We start from the raw sequence: 22,084 nt of genomic DNA, 5'->3' as shown, positions 1-22,084 counted from the left end.
GTCATAAGAGAGGGTGGGCCATTTGTCTAGATACAGTGGGTACTACTTTAGTTCAGTGTTTAAGGTGTTTTCTGAAATGATTCCATGGAAGTACCATTAACTCTTCTTGAGTTGGCACTAATCAAAATAAATGTCATTCATGTCCAGTTTGTGATTCTAATTCTTAGGAACTTAGAGTATTGGGTGTATTTACCCAATATTGGGTGTGTTTGTGTAAAATACCTGCTGTGGTTTACTTAAGTGGCTCAAGCACAGTTTGACCCCTGCTTATAGTACTCTACCTGCCGCAATTGTCTAATTGTTTTTTCCCCTCCTGCAGTTAAAAATTCAAGATGTCCATTTGCGCTTTGAAGATGGTGTTACCAACCCTTCCCATCCTTTTGCATTTGGCATCTGCATTAAGAATGTATCCATGCAAAATGCCATGAATGAGCCTGTGAGTATGAAATACACCTGCAAACCGGGAAGAAAGCACCAGGTCTGGGGCATTTGGGGCTGTGCCTTGAGTCCTTTTGTGTTCTGTGAGATCACCATTTTTTTCTCCATGTTCTTTGGCAGGTGTGGATGTCTTTTGTGTTAATTTCCTCTGACCTGTCATTATTTTGCTCATCCATCAATTTTGGCACGTTTTACACGTGAAGAAACTGAGGTGCAGAAAGGATCTCATTTTTTATTTTCTTCTGTCCTTACGTGCACTCTCGGGGTATACTCACTCTGTTTCAGGGTTTTTTCAGCCACCTGGGAATATGTGCCGACGGCATCCACATCTTGAAAGCCATTCTCCACCCCTCTTCCGGTCTTCAGATTCAGGGTCTGTTCCTATGGGACGCCTTTGTGGTATTTTGTTTAGTCACTCAGTCATGTCCAACTCTTAATGCAACCCCATGGACTATAGCCCATCAGGCTCCTCTGTCCATGGGGTTCTTCAGGCAAGAATACTGGAGTGGTTTGCCATGCCCTGCTCTAGGGGATCTTCCCAACCCAGACATCGAATCTGTGTCTCCTGCATTGGCAGGAGGGTTCTTTACTGCTGGTCCATCATGGAAGCCTGTGGTATTTTAGGCTTGTTATAATCAAAATGATCCCATTATATTCCAGCTGCTCATTTTGCTTCCCTGAAACCAACTTTTTTCCTTTTTTTCCTCTGACATGTTACTGCATGTTACAAACAAACACATGAAAACTGGCTTTTGAGCCCTTTCTTGTGCCAGGCACTCTTCTTAGTGGTTTACTTGATTTTCCGCATTGAATTCTCGTTACTCTTCACTACTGCTGTTATCCTGTACTACAGCCGAGGACTCTGGGGAGCCCTTTACAGAACAAGTTTGCCTCCCTTGCTTCAGACCACGTGTTCTCACCCATGACACTCGGCTTTAGACGCCTGTGCTCATTTCTTCACTTATTATTCCTCAGCTTCTGTATCCATTGGTCACAGCGTCCTACCAGTTTTCCCTGCAAGGTGTCTCAAACATGGCTCTTCCATTCCCCCTCACCTCGACTGTCTGACTTAGGATCCTGTCAGCTTCTGCCTGAGTCAGTAAGCTCCTGACTTCCGACGCTGCCTCACTTCTGTCTCAGGCTCTTGATTCGCCCTATGCCAGGGCTTCTCAGCCTTTCCCACGTCCTGGCATCCGGAGGAGAGTGATGGTGTTTGTACGGGACACAGGGGCAAGTGGAGGTGGCTGCTTGGGGGTGGAGGTGCCCTGCTCAGAGCAACCAGGTGCAGTGGATCCTCCATCAAGATGGGCTTGAATACTGCGGGTCCACTTGTCCACAGACTTCTTTTTAAAAACATAACCACAGTATCACATGATCCTCCAGCGCAGAACCATGAATAGGAGGGCTGAGCAGAAAGTTATATGAGGATTTTTGACTGCCAGGAGGGTTGACACCCGTAACTCCCAAGTTGTTCAAGTGTCGCTGTATTCCTGAACTGTAGCTTGATTTTGCAGACTTGCTTGTTATCTTGACAAACTCTTGACTCCATTTGGGGTAGAGGGAGCTCCACCTTGCACTGTTGCCAGGGTTCTCTTTCTAAAACACATAGCTGGTCCCTGCACATGTCTACAGCAAAGCCCTCAGTGGTTTTGTGTCCCTTCAGGTGTGACATCCAAACTCCTTGGTGTGACAGACTTCTTACTGTATCGGTTTCCTAGGGCTAGATAACAAATTAACCACAAACTAGATGGTTTCTTCACTGCTGGAGGCCAGAGTCCAAGGTCAAGGTGCTGGCAGAGTTGGTTCCTCCTGGAGACTCTGAGGGAGAAACTGTCCCCTGCGTCTCTCCTTGCTTCCCGTGGTTGCCTTGGCTGTGGGTACATCACTCCAGTCTCTGCCTCTGTTTTCACATGGCCTTCTCCCTGTGTGTGTCTGTTTTTTCTTCTTTTAAGGACACCAGTGATTAGATTAGGGCCCACCCCAATCGTCTATGACCTTTTTTTTTCCCACAAAGAATTCGACAGTTTTAATCATATAAAATAAAATACAATGAAAAAACATATTGTTCAGGGTCTATCCCGATATAGATGACCTTATTTTTTTTTTTCACAAAAAGTTCAGTTTTAATCATAGAAAATAAAATACAATGAAAAAACATATTGTTCAGGGTCTATCCCAATATAGATGACCTTATTTTTTTTTTCACAAAAAGTTGAGTTTTAATCATATAAAATACAATAAAAGCCATATTGATCTTTTTTCTCTAATTGTTTTAGGTGTGAGGTTAGGTTGTTTATTTGAGATTTTTCTTGTTTCTTGAGGTAAGATTGTATTGCTATAAACTTCCCTCTTAGAACTGCTTTTGCTTCATCTTGTAGGTTTTGGATTGTTGTCCTTGCATTTTCTCTAGGTATTTTTTGTTTTCCTCTCTGGTTAGTTTGACCTTATTTTACTCTGATTACATCTACGATGACCCTATTTCCGAGTAAGTTCCCCCGCTCACAGGTTTTGGGACAACACGAATTTTGTGGGGTGCAGGGGGAGCTTTTCAACCTAGTACACCTAGTCACACTCCAACCTACTTTTCTCAATACTCCAGTACCTCGCCACTCCTTGTGTGTGTGGGTATACGTGTCCAGTACTGCCCCACCCCGAACGCAACGCTTCAGTTACACAGATGTATTCTCTGTCCTTTGAAGCAGTGGAGCCTATTGTGTCATTGGCCCCATTCCTTGCAGTGTGTCCCAAACCTTCCCTTCTACCCTCTGTCTGAAACATACACAGCTTTTGATACTGATCTGCCCAGTGGTATTTTTTAGTTGTTTGCTTGTAGCATCTTATATATTCTTCCTCTGCTTTCCTCTGCTTAATTACATTTGTTCACATGTTTGTGTTTCCATTTAGCTAGATTCTGAACTCTTTAAGAGCAGAACCATGTTTTCATTGTTGTGTAACCTCCGCACCTTGCAAAGTGTCCTATGTGTGATTCGTCACTAATGGCCTGTTGAATGAATGAATAGATTCGTGAATAAAGAATCATGCTTTCTTCCCTGTCTTCCCTCAGGTACAGAAATTAATGCGGAAAAAGCAATTAGATGTGGCAGAGTTTAGCATCTATTGGGATGTCGATTGCACTTTATTGGGGGATTTGCCTCAGGTGGAGTTACAGGTATGATTCTGGCAGGGCTCTCTTATAACACAGCACAGCAATAAAGTGTGTAGGATCATGGCCATGTAGGGTTTTGTTCTCTGTGTCTCTGTTCCTGTTCCCACCTGCTTTCCCTCCTTGGCATCCATTGTTGAGTATGTATGAGTATTATAGATTTGTTTTCTTTTTTTCATTTAAAGCTCCGTTTTTAAGATTTACCAGTGTTGCTGCGTATACTTCTGTTGGATGGTGTTCAGCTGCATGCACCTAACGTACTAGTGTTCTCTGCTCTCTTGGCCACCACTGTACACCCAGGTTTTCAATGACTCTTAAGAAGAGATTTCTTACTATGTTTTATGTTGAAATTTCACCTTTGGTGGCATTCCTTTAAGAATACTTAGAATGTCATTGTAAATCATTGGATGTAAAATATTACCATTTGTGAAGGATATTTAGAAAAAAATCTCAGTTTAATCTTTTTGTGAAGAAATTGTAGGTGGTTTTAAGTGAAATGGAGAGAAAGTTCTCATATTTCCCTCAACCACGATTATCCTTGCATGCTGTTGTACAGAATGGTTTTTGTTTTGCCAATTTGATTAAATAAATGCTGTGCATTCATACAGTAGTAGAGTATGCATCTATAAAAAATAAAGAGCAGAGATCTTTATAATGAATACATAAATAGTCTTTAAGACACAGTATTAAGTCTCAAAAACTAGGGTAAAAAAGCATGTGTACCTTCTGTGTAAGACTGGTTTTAAAAATCAAAAAGTTATGTATTTGCCTGAATCTGTACAGAATGCTTCTGGTGGAATATGTAAGAAACTGGTGTCATTGGTTGCCTCAGAATAGGGTACCTGGGTGACTGAAAGAAGGAGTAGGAAGGAGAGATTTCACTTTTTTTGCCTTTAAAATTTTAAACTGTGTGAATGTATTACCTGTAAGCAATATAAATGCAAATTTAAAAATGCTGAAGAGCTTTAGATTCCCAGTTTTCTCCTGCTTTTGGGTTCTGATGTCATATGCTGTAGATTAGACAACATTGCACCAGGTGACTCGATCTGGGAAACATCTGCTGTAATGACAGCCATCCTTGTGACACTCAGGAGGCCATGGACAGGAGCATGGAGAGTCGTGACCATCACTACATCTTGGAGCCCGTGTGTGCATCTGCTCTTCTGAAGAGAAACTGCTCCAAAGAGCCTCTGCGCTCTCGGCACACTCCCCGAATCGAATGTGATATTCACCTGGAAACCATTCCCTTGAAACTCTCTCAGGTACCCTCCACCTTCCTGTCACTGTCTGCTGGTAACTGGGGTGTTGATGAAGGGTCCCCTCGTGGGAAAGGAAGTGCGTATGAGACCAAGCTATGGTGGATGCAGAACCCACTGTCTTTATACGTTTGGGTTGGGTGTGTCTCAGGTTAGTTTGATTTGATGTTTTTAAGTGCTGAACAAAGAGCATAAGAGAGCCAGTGGATCTGTGTACTTAGCTGATAGTGTTCAGAGAGACATGCTGCATAGTGCTGGAGTTTGGTCTTGCAGTTGGCACTGGATTTCAGCTCACTGGGTTGACTAGTATGACTTGTCCCTGTGATGTGTAATGTCTTTACTGAGCAAAAGAAATAAACCAGTTCTAACCTTGTACTGCTTAACTTCTAATAAAAAGCTGCAGTACCGGCAAATCATGGAATTCCTCAAGGAGCTGGAGCGAAAGGAGAGGCAGGTGAAGTTCCGAAAATGGAAACCCAAAGTGGCCGTGTCTGAGAAGTAAGGCTTGTCAATTAAGTGTTGTGTGTGGAATGCATTTTCTAGCATGTTCTTTTTTGTATATAGATCAGAAATGTGCCTCACTGTCTTTTTCACGTGGTTGAAGATGAAAGTATAGTCGATTTTTCTGGTTTTTATAATGCCATTTCTGTTATCATTGTTATCATGCTATTGTGTATCTCTGGTGTCATGGGTTTACTCTTAGGTCAAGCATAGTGGAATTTAGAAGGTCCTCTCAGTCTCAGGTAGGTTTCCTTGGTGGTTCAGTGGTAAGGAATCTGCCAGCCCAGTGCAGGAGACATAGGAGACTTGGGTTCGATCGCTGGTCTGGGAGAAGGAAATGGCAACCCTGTCTAGTATTTTTGCATGGAGAACTTGATGGACAGAGGAGCCTGGTGGGTTACAGTCCATGGGGTTGCAAAGAGTGGAATACAACTTAGCAACTGAACAACAGCAACAACTCAGTCTCATGTAGCAAGGAGACTAGCCTTGCTCTGGTGGGATCTGACTGTGTGGTAAATAGTTTGTAGCACTCTTGAACCTACTCCCTTGTATCTTTTCTCCTAACCAGTTTAGTCAGCATTTATGTAATACACTTGATGACATCTGTAGCATAAATGTCCAAAGCATCACAAAGAGTCAGACATGGCTGAAGTGACTTACCAAGCACATAGGATAAATAAATGTTTTCATGTAGATGTGCTCAACTTGACCAGTCAATATATTAAACCTTTTTTAAAGGTCCTATGTATTTCCAGTCTTTCCTGGAGTCTTCCATTTAACAGTCAAATCCTTGCTGATTATCTTACAATGGGATTTACTGTAAAGCCATCACTTGATTGTCTGTCAGTGGGAGAGGCTGATGTCATGGGTCATTCAGACCAATTGAGTAATGTACTATTGTTGGTTTATCCATCGAGGATGTAGTAGATTAGCTTTCCCCACAGGTTGAAGTTAGCCTAATATTATTTGAATTTGAAGCATAAAGTGATGGCCGACAAGAGATGTCTAGAATGGGAGTAGTGTGCTGTGGATCGCCTTGGGTTGATAGCATTTTCATTGCTTTTGCTGTAAGTAACTAGATGGCTATGAAATGTTTCAGCTGCCGAGAGTGGTGGTATTTCGCTTTGAATGCCAACCTGCATGAGATCCGGGAGCAGAGGAAGCGCTGCACATGGGGCTTCTTGTTGGGCCGGGCCCGTGACGCCGTGTCTTATACCGACAAGTACTTCACCACGTTGAGAGGAGGCTTGCTGTCTGCAGATGACAAGGTAAGGGGTGTTGTCTCACGTTTCTCGTCTCCACTCAGAGGGTAAGAATGTCTCTTCAAGACTGAAGAAAATGGAGTCTGTGAAGAAATAAAAGTCTTTGTTTGGGATGGTAGTTTTTTAGGATAAAGTTGGCCTTACTAGGGTGAGAGCTACTTAGAAGGCTGGGTTTTGCCTCTGCAGGAAGCTTTCTCCATCTTCTGTTGTTAGAGGGGAGCTGGCCCGTGGGCTGGGAGGAAGGAAAAGGGGCCATGGTCCCGCCAGGTCTCCTGGCTCTCTGTGCAAGGCCCAGAGAGACTCTGCATCTAGTCACTTGTGTCAAACACCTGATCCTAACTCTTTTCTTCACATTTTTCCTAATCGCGACTGACTCGATGGACTCTGGAGTTTTAGGGGTAGAGCCTAGGCCGAGGGTGTGCAGCAAGGGGAAGGCCAGCTCCAGTTTCAGTACCTGCAGGACCAGAGACCTGCAGGAAGCTCCACACCTGGAGCTTCCTCTAGTTCCAGTCTGTCTCCTCTGTCTCCTCAGGAAGGGCAGTGGGGAGTGTTTTCCTCCTTGATTTGTTTCGGTTTTGCGAGCATCAGTTTTTGTAATAGCAGTTTAGACTAATTTTGGCCTGGGGATTGTCTGAATTAACTCTCTTTAGTAAACATTTCTAAGTGTCCCTTTAGCACCTGTCTTTGGAGAAGGCAATGGCACCCCACTCCGTACTCTTGCCTGGCAAATCCCACGGGCGGAGGACCCCGGTAGGCTGCAGTCCTAAGGTCGCTAAGAGTCAGACACGACTGAGCGACTTCACTTTCAATTTTCACTTTCATGCATTGGAGAAGGAAATGGCAATCCACTCCAGTGTTCTTGCCTGGAGAATCCCAGGGACGGGGGAGCCTGGTGGGCTGCCGTCTCTGGGGTCGCACAGAGTCGGACATGACTGAAGCGACTTAGCAGCAGCAGCAGCACCTGTCTTAGCTTGGGCTGCTATAACAACATTCCACAGGGTGGGGCGCTTTAAATGGATGCTTACTTCTCACAGTTCTGGAGGCTGAAATTCCATGATCGAGGTGCCAGTAGATTTGGTTCTTGGGGAAGACCATCTTCCTGGTTTATGGGCAGCTGCCTTCTCCCTGTGTGTTTACCTGGCCTTTCTTGGGCAGAGAGAGAGCTGTTTGTCTTTCCCTTCCTACAAGGGAACTAGTCCCATAATGATGGTCCTGTCCTCATCACCTCATCTAAACCTGTTCACCTCCCATGGGCTCCACTTTCAGATCCTGTCACGTTGAGGATTAAGGCCTCGACATGCACATATTGGGGGAACACATTCATCCTGTGAGAGCACCCCATTGTGGTAACCAGTGGCAATGGTGCATCCTTGGGTGTTCTCACCTATCTTGCCAGCACCCTGAGGTATAACCCACTCTGCTAGTGCTTCTTTCATGAGTGTCAGGCGTGGTTACTGACATAGAAGCCTTAATAAAAGGATGGAATAAACCAGACCTTTTGTTTCAGATAGTTTTCTTAAAGGCATAGGGAAAGACATGGAGCAAGGGAAAATCTGAATTACAACTGAGGTGAACAAGTAAACATGTATAATCCCCTTTTCCTTAGTGGCAGGGTGTAAGGCTTCCCTGGTGGCTCCAATGGTAGAGAATCCACGTGCAGTACAGAAGACCCAGGTTCCATCCCTGGGTTGGGACGATCCGCTGGAGCAGGGAATGACAACCCACTCCAGTCAGTATTCTTGCCGGGAGAATCCCATAGACAGAGGGGCCTGGTGGGCTATAGTCCATAGGGACGCAGAGTCCGACACCACTAAGCGACTAACAACTTTCACTTTCAAGAAACAGCTTAGGAGAGCTGACTCTACTTTCCTCCACATCTTTGTGTGTCGCTGGCCACTGTTGTTCTTTCCTAATTAGCATGAAACGAATGAAAACGACCACTTCCTTGCTAATGTCCCACATGAAACATAAAGAAGCTGGAGGCCTGCACACTTGCTCTGTAAACTAGGTCCTTAGTTTCCTCCTCTGACTCGGGAAGGTTAACAACCAGCCACCAGCTTGAATCAGTTGAGGTAACACCATGTTAAGCACTTTGTAAACTGCCTTTGCAGAGCAAAGATGGGCTAGTCCAGCAACACTTGTCCTTCATGTACCTGTTAACAACTCAATACCACTCTGCTCTCTCTGCACTTCCCGTTAGTCTCAGAGTACAGGTAGGGTCTACCGGGGTTATACGGAAAAGCTGTTTGAACCAGAAGCTTAGCAGTTATGGAACTCACTGTTTATCTTCATGGTTTCTGGGCCTTGGAAGCATTGGAAACATTGGGGGCCAGGTGGGTTCCTTTAGTACTGGATGGGTTCATGATGGTGTCCACTTTCTCTGCAGCCCTGACACCTGTTTTCTTCACCCGAACAGGAGGAAATGTATCGGATTGAAGAGGAGCAGAGCTTTGAGGAACTGAAGATTTTGCGTGAACTGGTGCATGAACGGTTTCACAAGCAGGAAGAACTGGCAGAGGTAGGAGACCCTGTGTCACACGCAGCGTGCTGAGTGCTTCTGGGGGCACAGAGAGCGAGGAGTGGCACCTCATGCCCTGTCTCTTTGGTCCTCATGTGTGCTCATTTCTGATTGACACAGAGCCTACGGGAGCCTCAGCTGGATCCTCTGGGAGACTCTCCTGGAGACCCAGGCCCCAGGGGAGGCAGCGGGATGCTGCAGTACCTTCAGTCCTGGTTTCCCGGCTGGGGTGGCTGGTATGGGCAGCAGAGCCCTGAAGGGAAGCCAGTGGAGGGCCTGATGGCGGAGCCGCAGGAGCAGTGGACTCCGGAGGAGATCCTGGGTAAGGCGGGAGCTGGCTTTCATGTGTCCTTCTTGATTACAGTGAAGGGAGACACTTGGTTCATGGTTCACCTATTATTTGGGAAACTGGCCCATGGTATATTTCAAATTAAAAAATAAAAGGTAGACATTTGTAACAGTTTATCTCATGTTTATAGAGGCAGAGAGAGGTTTTTTAAAAAATAATTTTCTTTATTTATATTTGGCTGTGCTGAACCTTTGTTGCTGTGTGGGCTTTTCTCTAGTTTCGGCTCGTGGGCTTCAGTAGTTGTGGCACGTGGGCCCGGTAGTTCCAGTTCCTGGGCTCTAGAGCACAGGCTCAGTAGTTGTGGCCCATGGGCTTAGTTGCTCTGCAGCATGTGGGATCGTCCCAGACCAGGGATCAAGCCTGTGTCTCTTGCATTGGCAGGCAGATTCTTTACTACTGGACCTCAGCGAAGCCTGAGAGTAGGTTTTAAGAGATACTTCGTTTACAACTCCATTACTGAATTTGAATATTTACATGGTTTCAAACAGATCTGAGTGGCAGTGATTGTGAAGAGAATCTGATCCAGTAAAAAAAGTTTGAAACCCTGAGGGCTTGAATACCAGTCCAGAGTCACCCTTTAGACCCAGGCTGTCCAGTATGGTAGCCGCAGTCACAAATGGCTATTTAAATTTATTCAGATAAAATAAAAAATTCACTTCTCAGTTGGCTAGCCACATGAGCCACAGTGCTCAGAGCCTCTTGTGGGTAGTGGCCACCACGTGGACAGTGCAGTGTATGGAGCATTGCGCCGTGCTGGGCATTGCTGCCTTACGCTGTAGTTTGCCATGCATTTGGCATTGCCCCTCATTTGACAGTAAGGTGATCAGAGCCCTTATAAGGCGGTTAGAGTCGTTTCATGTTAGTGAATAAAAGTCACCCATGACTTTGGAGTTCTTTCCTAAAAGGGAGATGTAATGTCATATCATTGAGACTGCCATCAGTGCTTTTAAACTTTCCCATGTGTTTTCTTAAAGCCTCTTCTTCCTCATGTTCAGGCTCCGAGGAGTTTTTTGACCCTACTGCGGATGCCTCTTGTATGAACACGTACACAAAGCGAGACCACGTCTTTGCGAAACTGAACTTGCAGCTGCAGCGAGGGACTGTGACTCTGCTGCACCAGGAGCAAGGGGCTCCCCAGATGAACCAGAGTGCTTTCATGCAGCTTGAGTTTTCAGGTGCTGCCCCCAAGATGCTTCCTGATGCTCTCTATCTCCCCAGGCACCAGTGTCCACTTGAGTCTCGGTATTTGTGGTAGTTCTGTTGTAGAAAGTTGCCATGGGTACTGAGTCATGGCCCCTGGGGGAGCACAAGGTTAGGTTGTCTGTAAGCATTTGGTGATGACATTCATCAGTGGATCAATACATAATGTTGTTCTGTGTGTGTGTGTGTTTGATGACACCTTATTTAATACATGTTGTTGATTTGTTAATGGATCTCGTGGCCAGCGACACTGACACTGTGACTGATGTCTGAGTGAAGGTTATCTACTACATGTATTTCCTCTGTAAGACACAGTGCTCCTGCACTGTGCTTGGGGGCCCTTTTAAACAGTGAAATCACTAAAACAAAAAGCACAAAAATGCCAAAAATTGCCACTAATTAGGTCATGATAAGGGCACTGGTATGAGCTGAAACAAGAAGGCAGAGTGTTGCCTTGTTCAACTTTAGCTGGAAACACGCACTTCAGGTGACTTGAATTTTTTGCTGCTCTGCACATGTCTGCAGAGCACTGTGAATGTATTATTTTTGGGGTTACAGTAAATTTTAGTGAGTAGGTAAATTCGCAAATATGGAATCTGCAAATAATGAAAAATTTTTGACTTCTTTTTGTGGATTTGAATTGAAAGTACGTAAATAAATGGCCCAGATGTTAGTTATGTCTTCTCACAAATAGATTTATTGTAGTTCATAAAATAGGCACTTATCTGAGGTCTGTGAGTAGTTTAAAGGCAAGTGACCAAAAAAAAAAGCCAGTTTTTGACTGGCTTTGACTTTGTAATCTTGAGAGCTGAGAAGTCATAAACTTAGTGTGAACTAGCAGATTGTTTGAACTAAATTAAGAAGTGCTCTGTTTAAAATTCATTGTGTTGGAAAGCTTCTGATATTCCTTACAAATTTATGTCAGTGGACAGGAAAGCCTGGCATGCTGCAGTCCATGGGGTCGCAGAGTCAGACACGACTGAGCAACTGAACTGAACAAAAGTAGACATATAGATATGTAGATAGGGTTATTTTGTTCCAATTCGAAGGAGAAATAGTTCATTATATCTGATAGTTCACTATAAAATATTATATCTAATACTTTGAAAATACTTCAGGCTATGATGGCATATATCAGCTCTTAACATTTATCTTCTGTAGGTGTAAAACTTCTAGCAGAATCTCTTCCTCGAAGAAACTCCTCCTTGCTCTTAGTCCGGTTGGGTGGACTCTTTCTGCAAGACCTGGCTACGGAAGGAACCATGTTTCCTCTTCTGGTCTTCCCTAATCCAGTACGTATAGCTGTATGATTCATCCAGGGTGTTGGTGAATTGCCATCTGTTTTAGGCAAGCGATTAGTAGTATTAACTTGATTTGTTCTGATATTTGATCATTTTGAGAGAGACACGCTGATCAGAATATAACTAGAGTTAGATAAGTTTTTTGATTTTGTTACCATGTGTTGGTGGGATTTATGACAGTGGCTTCCCCCCACCTGGTGTTGTAGCCACCTTAGAATAGTTGCCTGGATTTGGAAGAAAATGCTATCTGCATGACTGTTTCCTGTATTTCAGGGTCAGTGTTTGAATTTCCTCTGTATCTTGACAGTGATTTTCACGCATTCTGATCCTTAGTCACCGATAGGACTTATCTCTCTAGAGTTACAGAAGAACCACTTCAAGTTTTCTCTATATGTGTACTTTTTAATATACAATATTCTTCTTAGACACGAAGATCTTTGATCTTACTGAGTTGGCAAAGATATAATCAGAATTGAATCTTTAGCTCCTTATTATGCTTCCCAGAACTTTTCGGCTTGGGGGGCTGGTGATAGGGTGGGAGGGCAGAATAAAAGTGTGAAAAGCTGTGCACGTCCAGTCCTCTTTGAGCAGTAGTTCATGTAGTGCCGAGTGCAGAGTGGCACGCTGCCTGTACAGGCTGGGGAAGGCACAGACTGGAGGGCTCGGCCTCCAGGTCTGCATCCCCTGGTGTCACACGAGTTTTGATTTGGCCGTGCTAAGCGAGAGTGATGTCAAAGGGGAAGATGGGAGAGAATGTGTGCATGGTGAATTGGCCCCTCTCACCCTGACCCTTGTGTGTTTTGTGTGTGTTCATCAGCAAAAGGAAGTTGGCAGAGTCTCCCAGTCTTTTGGACTCCAAACAGCATCTGCAGACAGAAGCCATCATTATCCTGGTAAACTGTCATGTGTACTTAAATTCATCCTTAAAAATGCAATGATCACAGATCAGTAGTCTTGGTCAGTGGTCAGAGAGGGAGTGAGTCCTGTTTTGTGCCCAGGGGTTTGCTGTGTGGATACTTATCTGACTTAGAGACCCCCCTGTGCTCTCCCTTGACTGGTGAGTGACTGGGGCAACTCACAAGGCCTCCAGGTCTCGGGTTCCATGATGGGAGTGAATACAACAACCCAGCCTTGAGGAGTCCTGTTGATACCTAGAGGCTGTCCTTATTAGGCTCTCTATTTTATAAAGTTTTTGAAAATGAGACTTAATTGGAAAATAATTGAGGAAATGTCTTTTTTTCCTCAGGATTCTTTGCCAGTTATAAAGAATAAGGTGATTGTTCTGCTGTGTTCTATTTATTTTTTTTTCCCCCTCTGGTTCTTTTCCTCTAGCTGCAGACCCAGATGACCCGGTTTTTGAGATGCTGTATGAGAGAAATCCAGTGCACAGCCATTTTGAGAGGCGGCTGAATGTCAGCACGAGGCCCTTGAACATCATATATAATCCCCAGGCTATTAAAAAAGTAGCAGACTTTTTCTACAAGGGAAAGGTTCATACCTCAGGTTAACTTTTTTGTTTGATTATGTTACTTTCTAATGACCTCTTTGTTGTCACTTCTGGGACAAGGGTTATTATTCTGGTGACCTGGTAGTGGCAGAAAAGGCCTGAGAGTAAGTGGAAGGTTGTCCTTCAATACTGAATCAAAGTGAATATCCTTGGAAAGTTGCTCTTCCAAGAGGAATCAATGACTTAATATTTTTTCTTTCTTTGTCTTCATTTAGCATGCATTTAAAATACTTTCCATCTATTATGACAGTGGTTTCCTTGGCTACCCAGGATATTTTAGGCCAGAGAATTTAGGAGGAATGTTCAAGAATTTCCTCCTAGATGACAGGATCAGTGGTCTGTTTTACTTGTTTGGTGCAGCAATAAATACTGCGGAGGTCATCACTGGACTCTTCTGTGTCATCACTGTTTTACATATGTCTGCCTTAGTCTTCCAAAAAGATTTGAGACAGTATGTGCAAAAGAAACAATTCTGTTGATAGAGAAATCGATAAAACAGTAGTGCTTTCCTAAATCTATCTGTCTCTCCCCTTTCATAAGAGTTGTTTTAGTTTTTGATCCAGTTTTTGAGTCTTTTCATGTACATGAATGTGCGTGCAGGCTTAGTTGCTCTTTGCGATCCCATGGACCGCAGCCCACCAGGCTCCTCTGTCCGTGGAATTTTCTAAGCAAGGATACTGGAGTGGGTTGCCATTTCTTCCTCTAGGGGATCTTCCCCCTCCTGGGATTGAACCCATGTCTCCTTCATTGGCAGGTGGGTCCTTTACTGCTGAGCCCTCTGGAAAGCCCCTTTCATGTAGACGGTGACCATAAATGTCTTGGCTTCATTGCTCTGACACTGATAGAATGTAGAAGGCAAATCATCCTAGATTCCCTTTCAGTAATGATCATGCTTTTAAGGTTTTTGAAATATAGTAGTTTAGAATCTTTCAGAAAATGATTCTAGAAATTCTAATAACTTAGATACCCATCTCTTATGTACCTAACCTTTCTCTGCATGGCTGTCCCTCACTGTCTTGGCCACATTCCTGTAACCCCAGCTCAGGCTGGAATAAGGAACTCTTGTTGTACAGACTGTTTTTTAGCTTTGGTGAATTCCTGGTGAGAGTAGGTGTTGCAGCGCGTTCTTTCATCCAACCATAAGAAGACTCTTGGATATTTCCAATCTTGCAGGTTTTGGTTATCAATCTGAACTTGAGTTGAGAGTGGCTGAAGCTGCGCGAAGACAGTACAACAGACTGAAGATGCAGACCAAGGCGGAAATCCGACAGACTCTTGACCGATTGCTAGTGGGTGATTTCATTGTAAGTGGACATAACGAATGCTCCTTTTGGAGGGTGGGGAAGAGGAAGGCATTCTTTCTGGGAAGTTCTTTATCTACAGTAGAGAATCATGCTTGTACAGTTACACTGATAAGTAAATGGAATCTATGAAATACTTATTAGCTAGCAAAAAATGAAATCCCATGTCTTTTACAGTTAGGTTGTAATAAATAAAAACAAATGACTGAGACTAGATCATATATTATTTCTTCCTTGTTTCCATCTTAGAACATTCCCAAAACTTGTCTTTGTTCCATTTTCTAGACCTGACATTTTGTAAATATTTCAATTAAGAACATCCCCTTTTATTTACTGTTATCAGAAGAAAAACAATTGGAATGATGCCCCAGTAATTTTTTGTTTTAAAGATTTGTTTGTTTACTTTTTTGGCTGTGGTGGGTCTTTGTTGCTACATGTGGGTTTTTTTTCCAGTTGAGGCGAGCAGGGTCTACTCTTTGTTGTGGTGCACGGGCTTCTCATTGCAGTGGTTTCTCTTGTTGTGGAGCACGGGTTCTAGGTGTGTGGGCTCAGTAGCTGTGGCTCGCGGGCTTAGTTGCTCCGCTGCACGTGGGATCTTCCCTGACCAGGGATTGAAACAGTGTCCCTTGAATTGCAAGGAGGATTCTTAACCGCTGGTTCACCAGGGAAGCCTGATCTCCCAGTTCTGATTCCTGGGAGTGATGGTCACTTTGTGATGCTGAATGCCCAGCTGACATGAGGATGCTTGTGCGCAGGGAGAGCCAAGAAACATCTCAACAGTCCAGCTAAACTGAGCTTCTGGCCCTGTGGCCTGGGGATGCGCTGCTCAGACGCAGCAGTAGGTGTGCCACTCAGAGGGTGGCTTGTAGTTGGTGCAGAGCCAGCTGGGAGTGTAGGGGATGGCAGAGATGTTTGGGGAAACACTTAGGGGTTTGTAGTATGGGATGCAGAATTTGTCTTGTGTTTTTGTTTTTGGATGTATTTCAACACAAATAACAACATTTAGTACTTCTGATTATCTTAGACCAAGAGGTTTCTCTTTCATGGCATTTATATAAATTAGCTTTTGCTACTACATATAATTACCAAATGTTACTATTACAACATGTAATTATATAAACCATATTATATATTTATATAGTATATATAAAATGTATAAATTATATATTTACAATAACTAGGACATGGAAGCAACCTAGATGTCCTTTGACAGAAAAATGGATAAAGAAGTTATGGTACATACACACAATGGAATATTACTCAACTATGGAAAGAAATGCATTTGAGTCTGTTCTGATGAGGTGGATGAACCTAGAGCCTATTATACAGAGTGAAGTAAGTCAGAAAGAGAAAGATAAATACTGTATATTAAGGCATATCTTTGGAATCTGGTATGCAGATGACACCACTCTTATGGCAGAAAGTGAAGAGGAACTAAAAAGCCTCTTGATGAAAGTGAAAGAGGAGAGTGAAAAAGTTGGCTTAAAGCTCAACATTCAGAAAACAAAGATCAGGGCATCTGGTCCCATCACTTCATGGGAAGTAGATGGGGAAACAGTGGAAACAGTATCAGACTTTATTTTTTTGGGCTCCAAAATCACTGCAGATGGTGACTGCAGCCATGAAATTAAAAGACGCTTACTCCTTGGAAGGAAAGTTATGACCAACCTAGATAGCATATTGAAAAGCAGAGACATTACTTTGCAGACTAAGGTCTGTCTAGTCAAGGCTATGGTTTTTCCAGTGGTCATGTATGGATGCGAAAGCTGAGTGTTGAAGAATTGATGCTTTTGAACTGTGGTGTTGGAGAAGACTCTTGAGAGTCCCTTGGACTGTAAGGAGATCCAGCCAGTCCATTCTAAAGGAGATCAGCCCTGGGTGTTCTTTGGAAGGAATGATGCAGAAGCTGAAACTCCAGTACTTTGGCCACCTCATGCGAAGAGTTGACTCATTGGAAAAGACTGATGCTGGGAGGGATTGAGGGCAGGAGGAGAAGGGGACAACAGAGGATGAGATGGCTGGATGGCATCACTGACTCGATGGACGTGAGTCTGAGTGAACTCCGGGAGTTGGTGATAGACAGGGAGGCCTGGCATGCTGTGATTCATGGGGTCACAAAGAGTTGGACATGACTGAGTGACTGAACTGAACTCAACTGATGGAATCTGGAAAGATGGTACTGACAGTTCTACGTTCAGGGCAGCAAAAGAGACACAGACATAAAGAACAGACTTTTGGACTCAGTGGGAGACGGTGAGGTAGGATGATTTGAGAGAATAATATTGAAACATACACATTACCATATGTAAAATAGATAACCAGTGCAAGTTTCATGTATGACTCAGGGTACCCAAAGCTGTTGCTCTGTGACAACCTGGAGAGATGGGATGAGGAGGGCGGTGGGACAGAGTTCAGGAAGGAGGGGACACATATACCTATGGCTGATTCACATTGATATATGGCAAGAACCATCACAGTACTGTAATTGTCCTCCAATTAAAATAAATAAATTGAAAAAAATACATAAATTGTTAATTTGTTACTGTGTATAATCTTCTTTGATAATATTTATATAAATTAGCTAATTTATATAACGAATTCATGGGAAGAGCCATTAACAAATTCATGAATTGGTCTATTTTTTATATTTCAAATGTCAAAGCTTATGTTTTTCTGTAAGATATTTTGGCCTGAAAGTTTGTGCTTAGCAATGTCCATGAATAAATAAAAATATTTGGATTTCTCATTTATTTGAATTGTATAATTTCTACAATACTTTTCAAGTATTAAGTCTTAAGAAATAAGACCTTTCTTAAACCGTCGATCATCAGAATCAAAGAGCAAGCAACCGTCAAACCAGTAATTTGCACATTTTTCTCTCCCACTTCAGCCATTTGCCTGTGGTAATGTCTCATATCCTTAAGCATTTGGATCCACTTTTGTCTTAAATGTTTTTTTGCTTTAATACCATAGACCATTAGGTCATCCTGTGAACGTAGTGTGACCTTCAGGGAGGCTTGAGCTCCAGCTGATAAAGCTGCCCTCTCTTAGCTGTTGTAGTTCAAGGCTATTTAATTGTGCTTGATTCTATTTTTATAGGAGGAGAGTAAACGGTGGACTGTGCGACTGGACATTTCTGCCCCTCAAGTGATATTTCCTGATGACTTTAAGTTCAAGAATCCTGTGTTGGTTGTTGTGGATCTAGGAAGAATGCTGTTGACCAACACCCAAGGTACAGTGTGAATGGGAAGTAATAAAGGCATATCTTGGCAGATTGATCTCTCTCTCTCACTGAACCACGTAAAGCTTAAAAAGAAGTTTATTTAACATTTCTAGGCTCCAAAGTTAACTTGTTACTTTTTTATGTAATAGTTTTATTGAGATCCATTTGAAAATATATAATTCAGTTGTTTTTGGTATATTCATAAAATGGTACAGCTCTCTCTGTTATCTAATTCCAGAACATTTTCGTTGTCCTAAGAAGACATTCTAGACCCATATCTCTATTACCACCTCTCCTAGCCCTTGCTAACCACTAATCTTTCCATCTCTGTTTATTTGCCTGTTCTGAACAGTTCATGTGAATAGAATCGTGTAATATGAGACCTTTTATGTATGACTTCTTTCACTTAGCTCAGTGTTTTCAAGGTTTATTCATTTTGTGAAAGAAGGGAAAATGAAAGTGTTGGTCGCTTAGTCGTGTCCTTCTCTTTGACCCCTTGGACTGTTGCCCTCCAGGCTCCTCTGTCTATGGAATTCTCCAGGCAAGAATACTGGAGAGGATAGCCATTCCGTTCTCCAAGGGATCTTCCCAACCCAGGGACTGAACCCTGGTCTCCTGCATCATCTGAGCCACCCGGGAAGCCATGTAGCATGTTATCAATACTTCATTTCTGTTTGTGGCTAAATGATGTTCCCTCGTATCGATATACTACATTTTATAATATTTATCCACTCATCAGTTGGTGGACATTTGGTTGTTTCTACTCTTTGGCTGGTATGAGCTTGGCCCTAAGCGGGTGTGAAAAGGGAATTACATCCAAAGAAAAGGATCACACAACTGCAGAGAGTACCTACTTGGATTTATAAAACACTAACGAGACAGAGACACAGGTGACCAAACCCAGGGATGTGTTTTTGTAGTTGTTGCGACACTGCTCAGGCGCAGAAGAGAGGGGTTGAGTGAATTTGGGGCTGGAAACTTGACATATTAAGCAATTACTGCTCACCAAGTGCTGATCTAACACTCGGGTATTGTGTTGAGGAAGACAGAGGAAACCTCTGTTCTTTTGGAACCTCCTAGTTGGGGGAACAAAACGAACACGTAGATGAATACAGGAAAAAGTAAACAAATGAGGAGGGCTGGTGATGGCAGCTCCTGCAGTGCAGCTCCGATGTTGGGGGGTGGGGGGACAGTGACCAGAGGGCATTGTTGGCTTCTGCACCCTGACATGTGTTCCTGTGTTAGCAGGTCTCCATCTTTCCCCATGTTCCATGAACTTTTACTCTTTGTGTTTTGATTTCCCAATCAGTAGATAAGTTCACTCTGAATACATGGGAAATACAGAATACTATGCTTAGAGTTTTCATCCATTTATTTTTTAAATCAGGGCTGCTGCTTCTTTCTTGTTGTTGTTCAGTCTCTTAAGTCGTGTCCGACTCTTCTCTGCTTTTCTTCATTATTACATTAAATGGAGGAGGAAGGCAAGAGCTGACATGTACTTTAAATCTTCTGTTTTCATCTGCAGATGACTCCAAGAGGAAGAATGGGGATGGGTCAGCATTGGAAGAGAATCAGTTCAGTGATGATGAATATAAGACCCCTCTTGCCACACCTCCTAATACCCCACCTCCCGAGACTAGCAGCAGTAATGGGGAGAAAACACCTCCATTTTCTGGAGTCAAGTTCAGTGAAGAGCAGCTTCAAGCACATCTAATGAGCACGAAGATGTACGAGAGGTACTCGCTGTCCTTTCTCGACCTGCAGATCATGGTTGGACGTGTGAAGGACAACTGGAAGCATGTCCAGGATATTGACGTGGGACCGACCCACGTGGTTGAGAAATTCAACGTTCACCTCCAGTTAGAACGTCGATTGATTTATACATCAGATCCCAAGTACCCTGGAGCTGTCCTCTCAGGCAACTTACCAGACCTGAAGATCCACATCAATGAAGATAAAATATCTGCTCTGAAGAATTGTTTTGCTCTCCTGACCACCCCAGAAACGAAGACTTTTGACTCTCAGATGAAGGAGAAGATTTTTCCCCAAGGGGGACAGCGGGGAAGTTTGCAAGACTCCGTGATGAACTTGACCCAGAGCATTGTGATGTTGGAGCAGCATACTCGGGAGGTCTTGGTGGAGTCACAGCTCCTCCTGGCGGAGTTTAAGGTGAATTGCATGCAGCTTGGTGTTGAGAGCAATGGCCGGTACATCTCTGTGCTCAAGGTGTTTGGCACCAATGCTCACTTTGTGAAGAGGCCTTATGACGCTGAGGTCTCCCTCACTGTTCATGGTTTGCTCCTGGTGGACACCATGCAGACATATGGCGCTGATTTTGACCTTTTGATGGCCTCCCACAAGAACTTGAGCTTTGATATCCCAACAGGAAGCCTCCGGGACAGCAGGGCCCAGTCTCCCGTCTCTGGGTCCAACGTGGCCCACCTCACGAGTGCTGCCACACGGAACAACCAGTCAGCCACTAGTATTTCTCTGGACAGAGTTCTCACCAAAGAACAAGAGTCCCTCATAAAACTGGAATATCAGTTTGTGAGTTCAGAGTGCCCGTCCATGAATTTGGATAGCACTCTTCAGGTGATTTCATTGCAGGTGAATAATTTGGATATCATCCTAAATCCAGAGACAATTGTGGAGCTGATTGGTTTTCTTCAAAAATCTTTTCCCAAGGAAAAAGATGAATTGAGTCCTCAACCTTTAATGACTGATTTTGAAAGAAGCTTCAGGGAACAGGGAACTTACCAATCTACATATGAACAAAACACAGAGGTTGCGGTGGAAATCCACAGACTTAACCTGCTGCTCCTTCGGACGGTGGGAATGGCTAATGGAGAGAAATATGGCAGAAAGATTGCAACAGCGAGTATAGGTGGCACCAAAGTTAATGTCTCCATGGGCAACACATTTGATATGAATGGTTCTCTCGGCTGTTTGCAGCTTATGGATTTGACACAGGAGAATGTGAAGAACCAGTATGTTGTCAGCATTGGAAATTCCGTAGGCTATGAAAATATCATCAGTGATATTGGCTTCTATGAATCTGTATTTGTCAGAATGGAAGACGCAGCCCTCACTGATGCTCTGAGTTTCACCTTTGTTGAGAAATCTAAACAGGAATGTTTTCTCAACCTCAAGATGGCCTCCTTGCATTACAACCACTCCGCTAAATTCTTGAAGGAGCTGACGTTGTCCATGGATGAGCTGGAAGAAAATTTTCGAAGTATGCTGAAAAGTGCAGCCACCAAAGTCACCACGGTCCTAGCCACCAAGACAGCTGAGTACAGTGAGATGGTGTCGCTCTTTGAAACTCCCAGGAAGGCCCGGGACTCCTTTTTCTTAGAAGAAAATGAACCATATGGGTTTGGCCTAGGAGCGTCTCATTCTGACACCGTAAAGCTCATCTTGAACATAAACATTGAATCACCAGTGGTTTCCATCCCTCGGAAGCCTGGCAGTCCTGAGTTGCTGGTAGGACACTTGGGACAGATCTTCATCCAGAATTTTGTGGCAGGAGATGATGAATCCAGAAGTGACCGTCTGCAAGTGGAAATCAAAGACATTAAATTATATTCTTTGAACTGCACTCAGTTGACAGGCAGAGAGGGCCCCGGGCTGGAAATGAGCCGGGCATTCTGCCCTCTGTCTGGGTCTGCCAATGCCAATAGTCAGGAGGAAGCTCACTTCACCCGACATGATTTCTTTGAATCTTTGCATAGAGGTCAAGGTGAGGCATGGGTATCTTTTGTCTCATTTTGTTTAGATTCCAGACCCAGCCATGAAGGTAGTACCTGGCTTAACATAACAACAAAAACCTTTCTTTTAGAATTACCCTAAGTGAATATTTAAGAAGTTAAAATAGAATTTTAATAGAATGCTTTCATATTATGTTTGAATGTTTGCACCTTTTCCCACTGAATAACATTTTTGGCAAAATAAGGATTTTTTAAGTGGCCCCCTTGGGTGAGTGTTCATTCACTGGGATTCAGTGGGTGGATTCTGTTAAGAGTATTATGTAATTTAGTCAACGCATCTGACTTTTTCATTCCTAAG

The 22,084-nt window shown here is 43.5% G+C and overlaps 1 protein-coding gene across 5 annotated transcripts in view; it reads left to right on the top strand.

The window, feature by feature from the left end:
• Window positions 1-22,084, top strand: part of VPS13D (vacuolar protein sorting 13 homolog D) — a 266,859-nt gene that overhangs the window by 19,098 nt on the left and 225,677 nt on the right. For 4 of the 5 annotated variants that reach the window (XM_018060322.1, XM_018060321.1, XM_018060319.1 and 1 more), the window contains exons 6-19: window positions 320-436; window positions 3,503-3,607; window positions 4,693-4,863; window positions 5,255-5,355; window positions 6,458-6,626; window positions 9,037-9,138; window positions 9,259-9,460; window positions 10,483-10,662; window positions 11,849-11,979; window positions 12,806-12,881; window positions 13,321-13,491; window positions 14,669-14,799; window positions 17,896-18,028; window positions 19,545-21,758. In XM_018060322.1, coding sequence (XP_017915811.1) covers window positions 320-436; window positions 3,503-3,607; window positions 4,693-4,863; window positions 5,255-5,355; window positions 6,458-6,626; window positions 9,037-9,138; window positions 9,259-9,460; window positions 10,483-10,662; window positions 11,849-11,979; window positions 12,806-12,881; window positions 13,321-13,491; window positions 14,669-14,799; window positions 17,896-18,028; window positions 19,545-21,758 — 4,003 coding nt within the window. Of the gene's footprint in view, window positions 1-319; window positions 437-3,502; window positions 3,608-4,692; window positions 4,864-5,254; window positions 5,356-6,457; window positions 6,627-9,036; window positions 9,139-9,258; window positions 9,461-10,482; window positions 10,663-11,848; window positions 11,980-12,805; window positions 12,882-13,320; window positions 13,492-14,668; window positions 14,800-17,895; window positions 18,029-19,544; window positions 21,759-22,084 lie in introns of those variants that run through there. The other variant, XM_013970145.2, reaches the window with a different exon arrangement.

Source organism: Capra hircus, chromosome 16, assembly GCF_001704415.2.
Source record: "Capra hircus breed San Clemente chromosome 16, ASM170441v1, whole genome shotgun sequence".
Classification (NCBI taxonomy): domain Eukaryota; kingdom Metazoa; phylum Chordata; class Mammalia; order Artiodactyla; family Bovidae; genus Capra; species Capra hircus.
The sequence above is the reverse complement of the archived record's forward strand: the minus strand, read 5'-3'. Positions and strand labels throughout refer to the sequence as shown.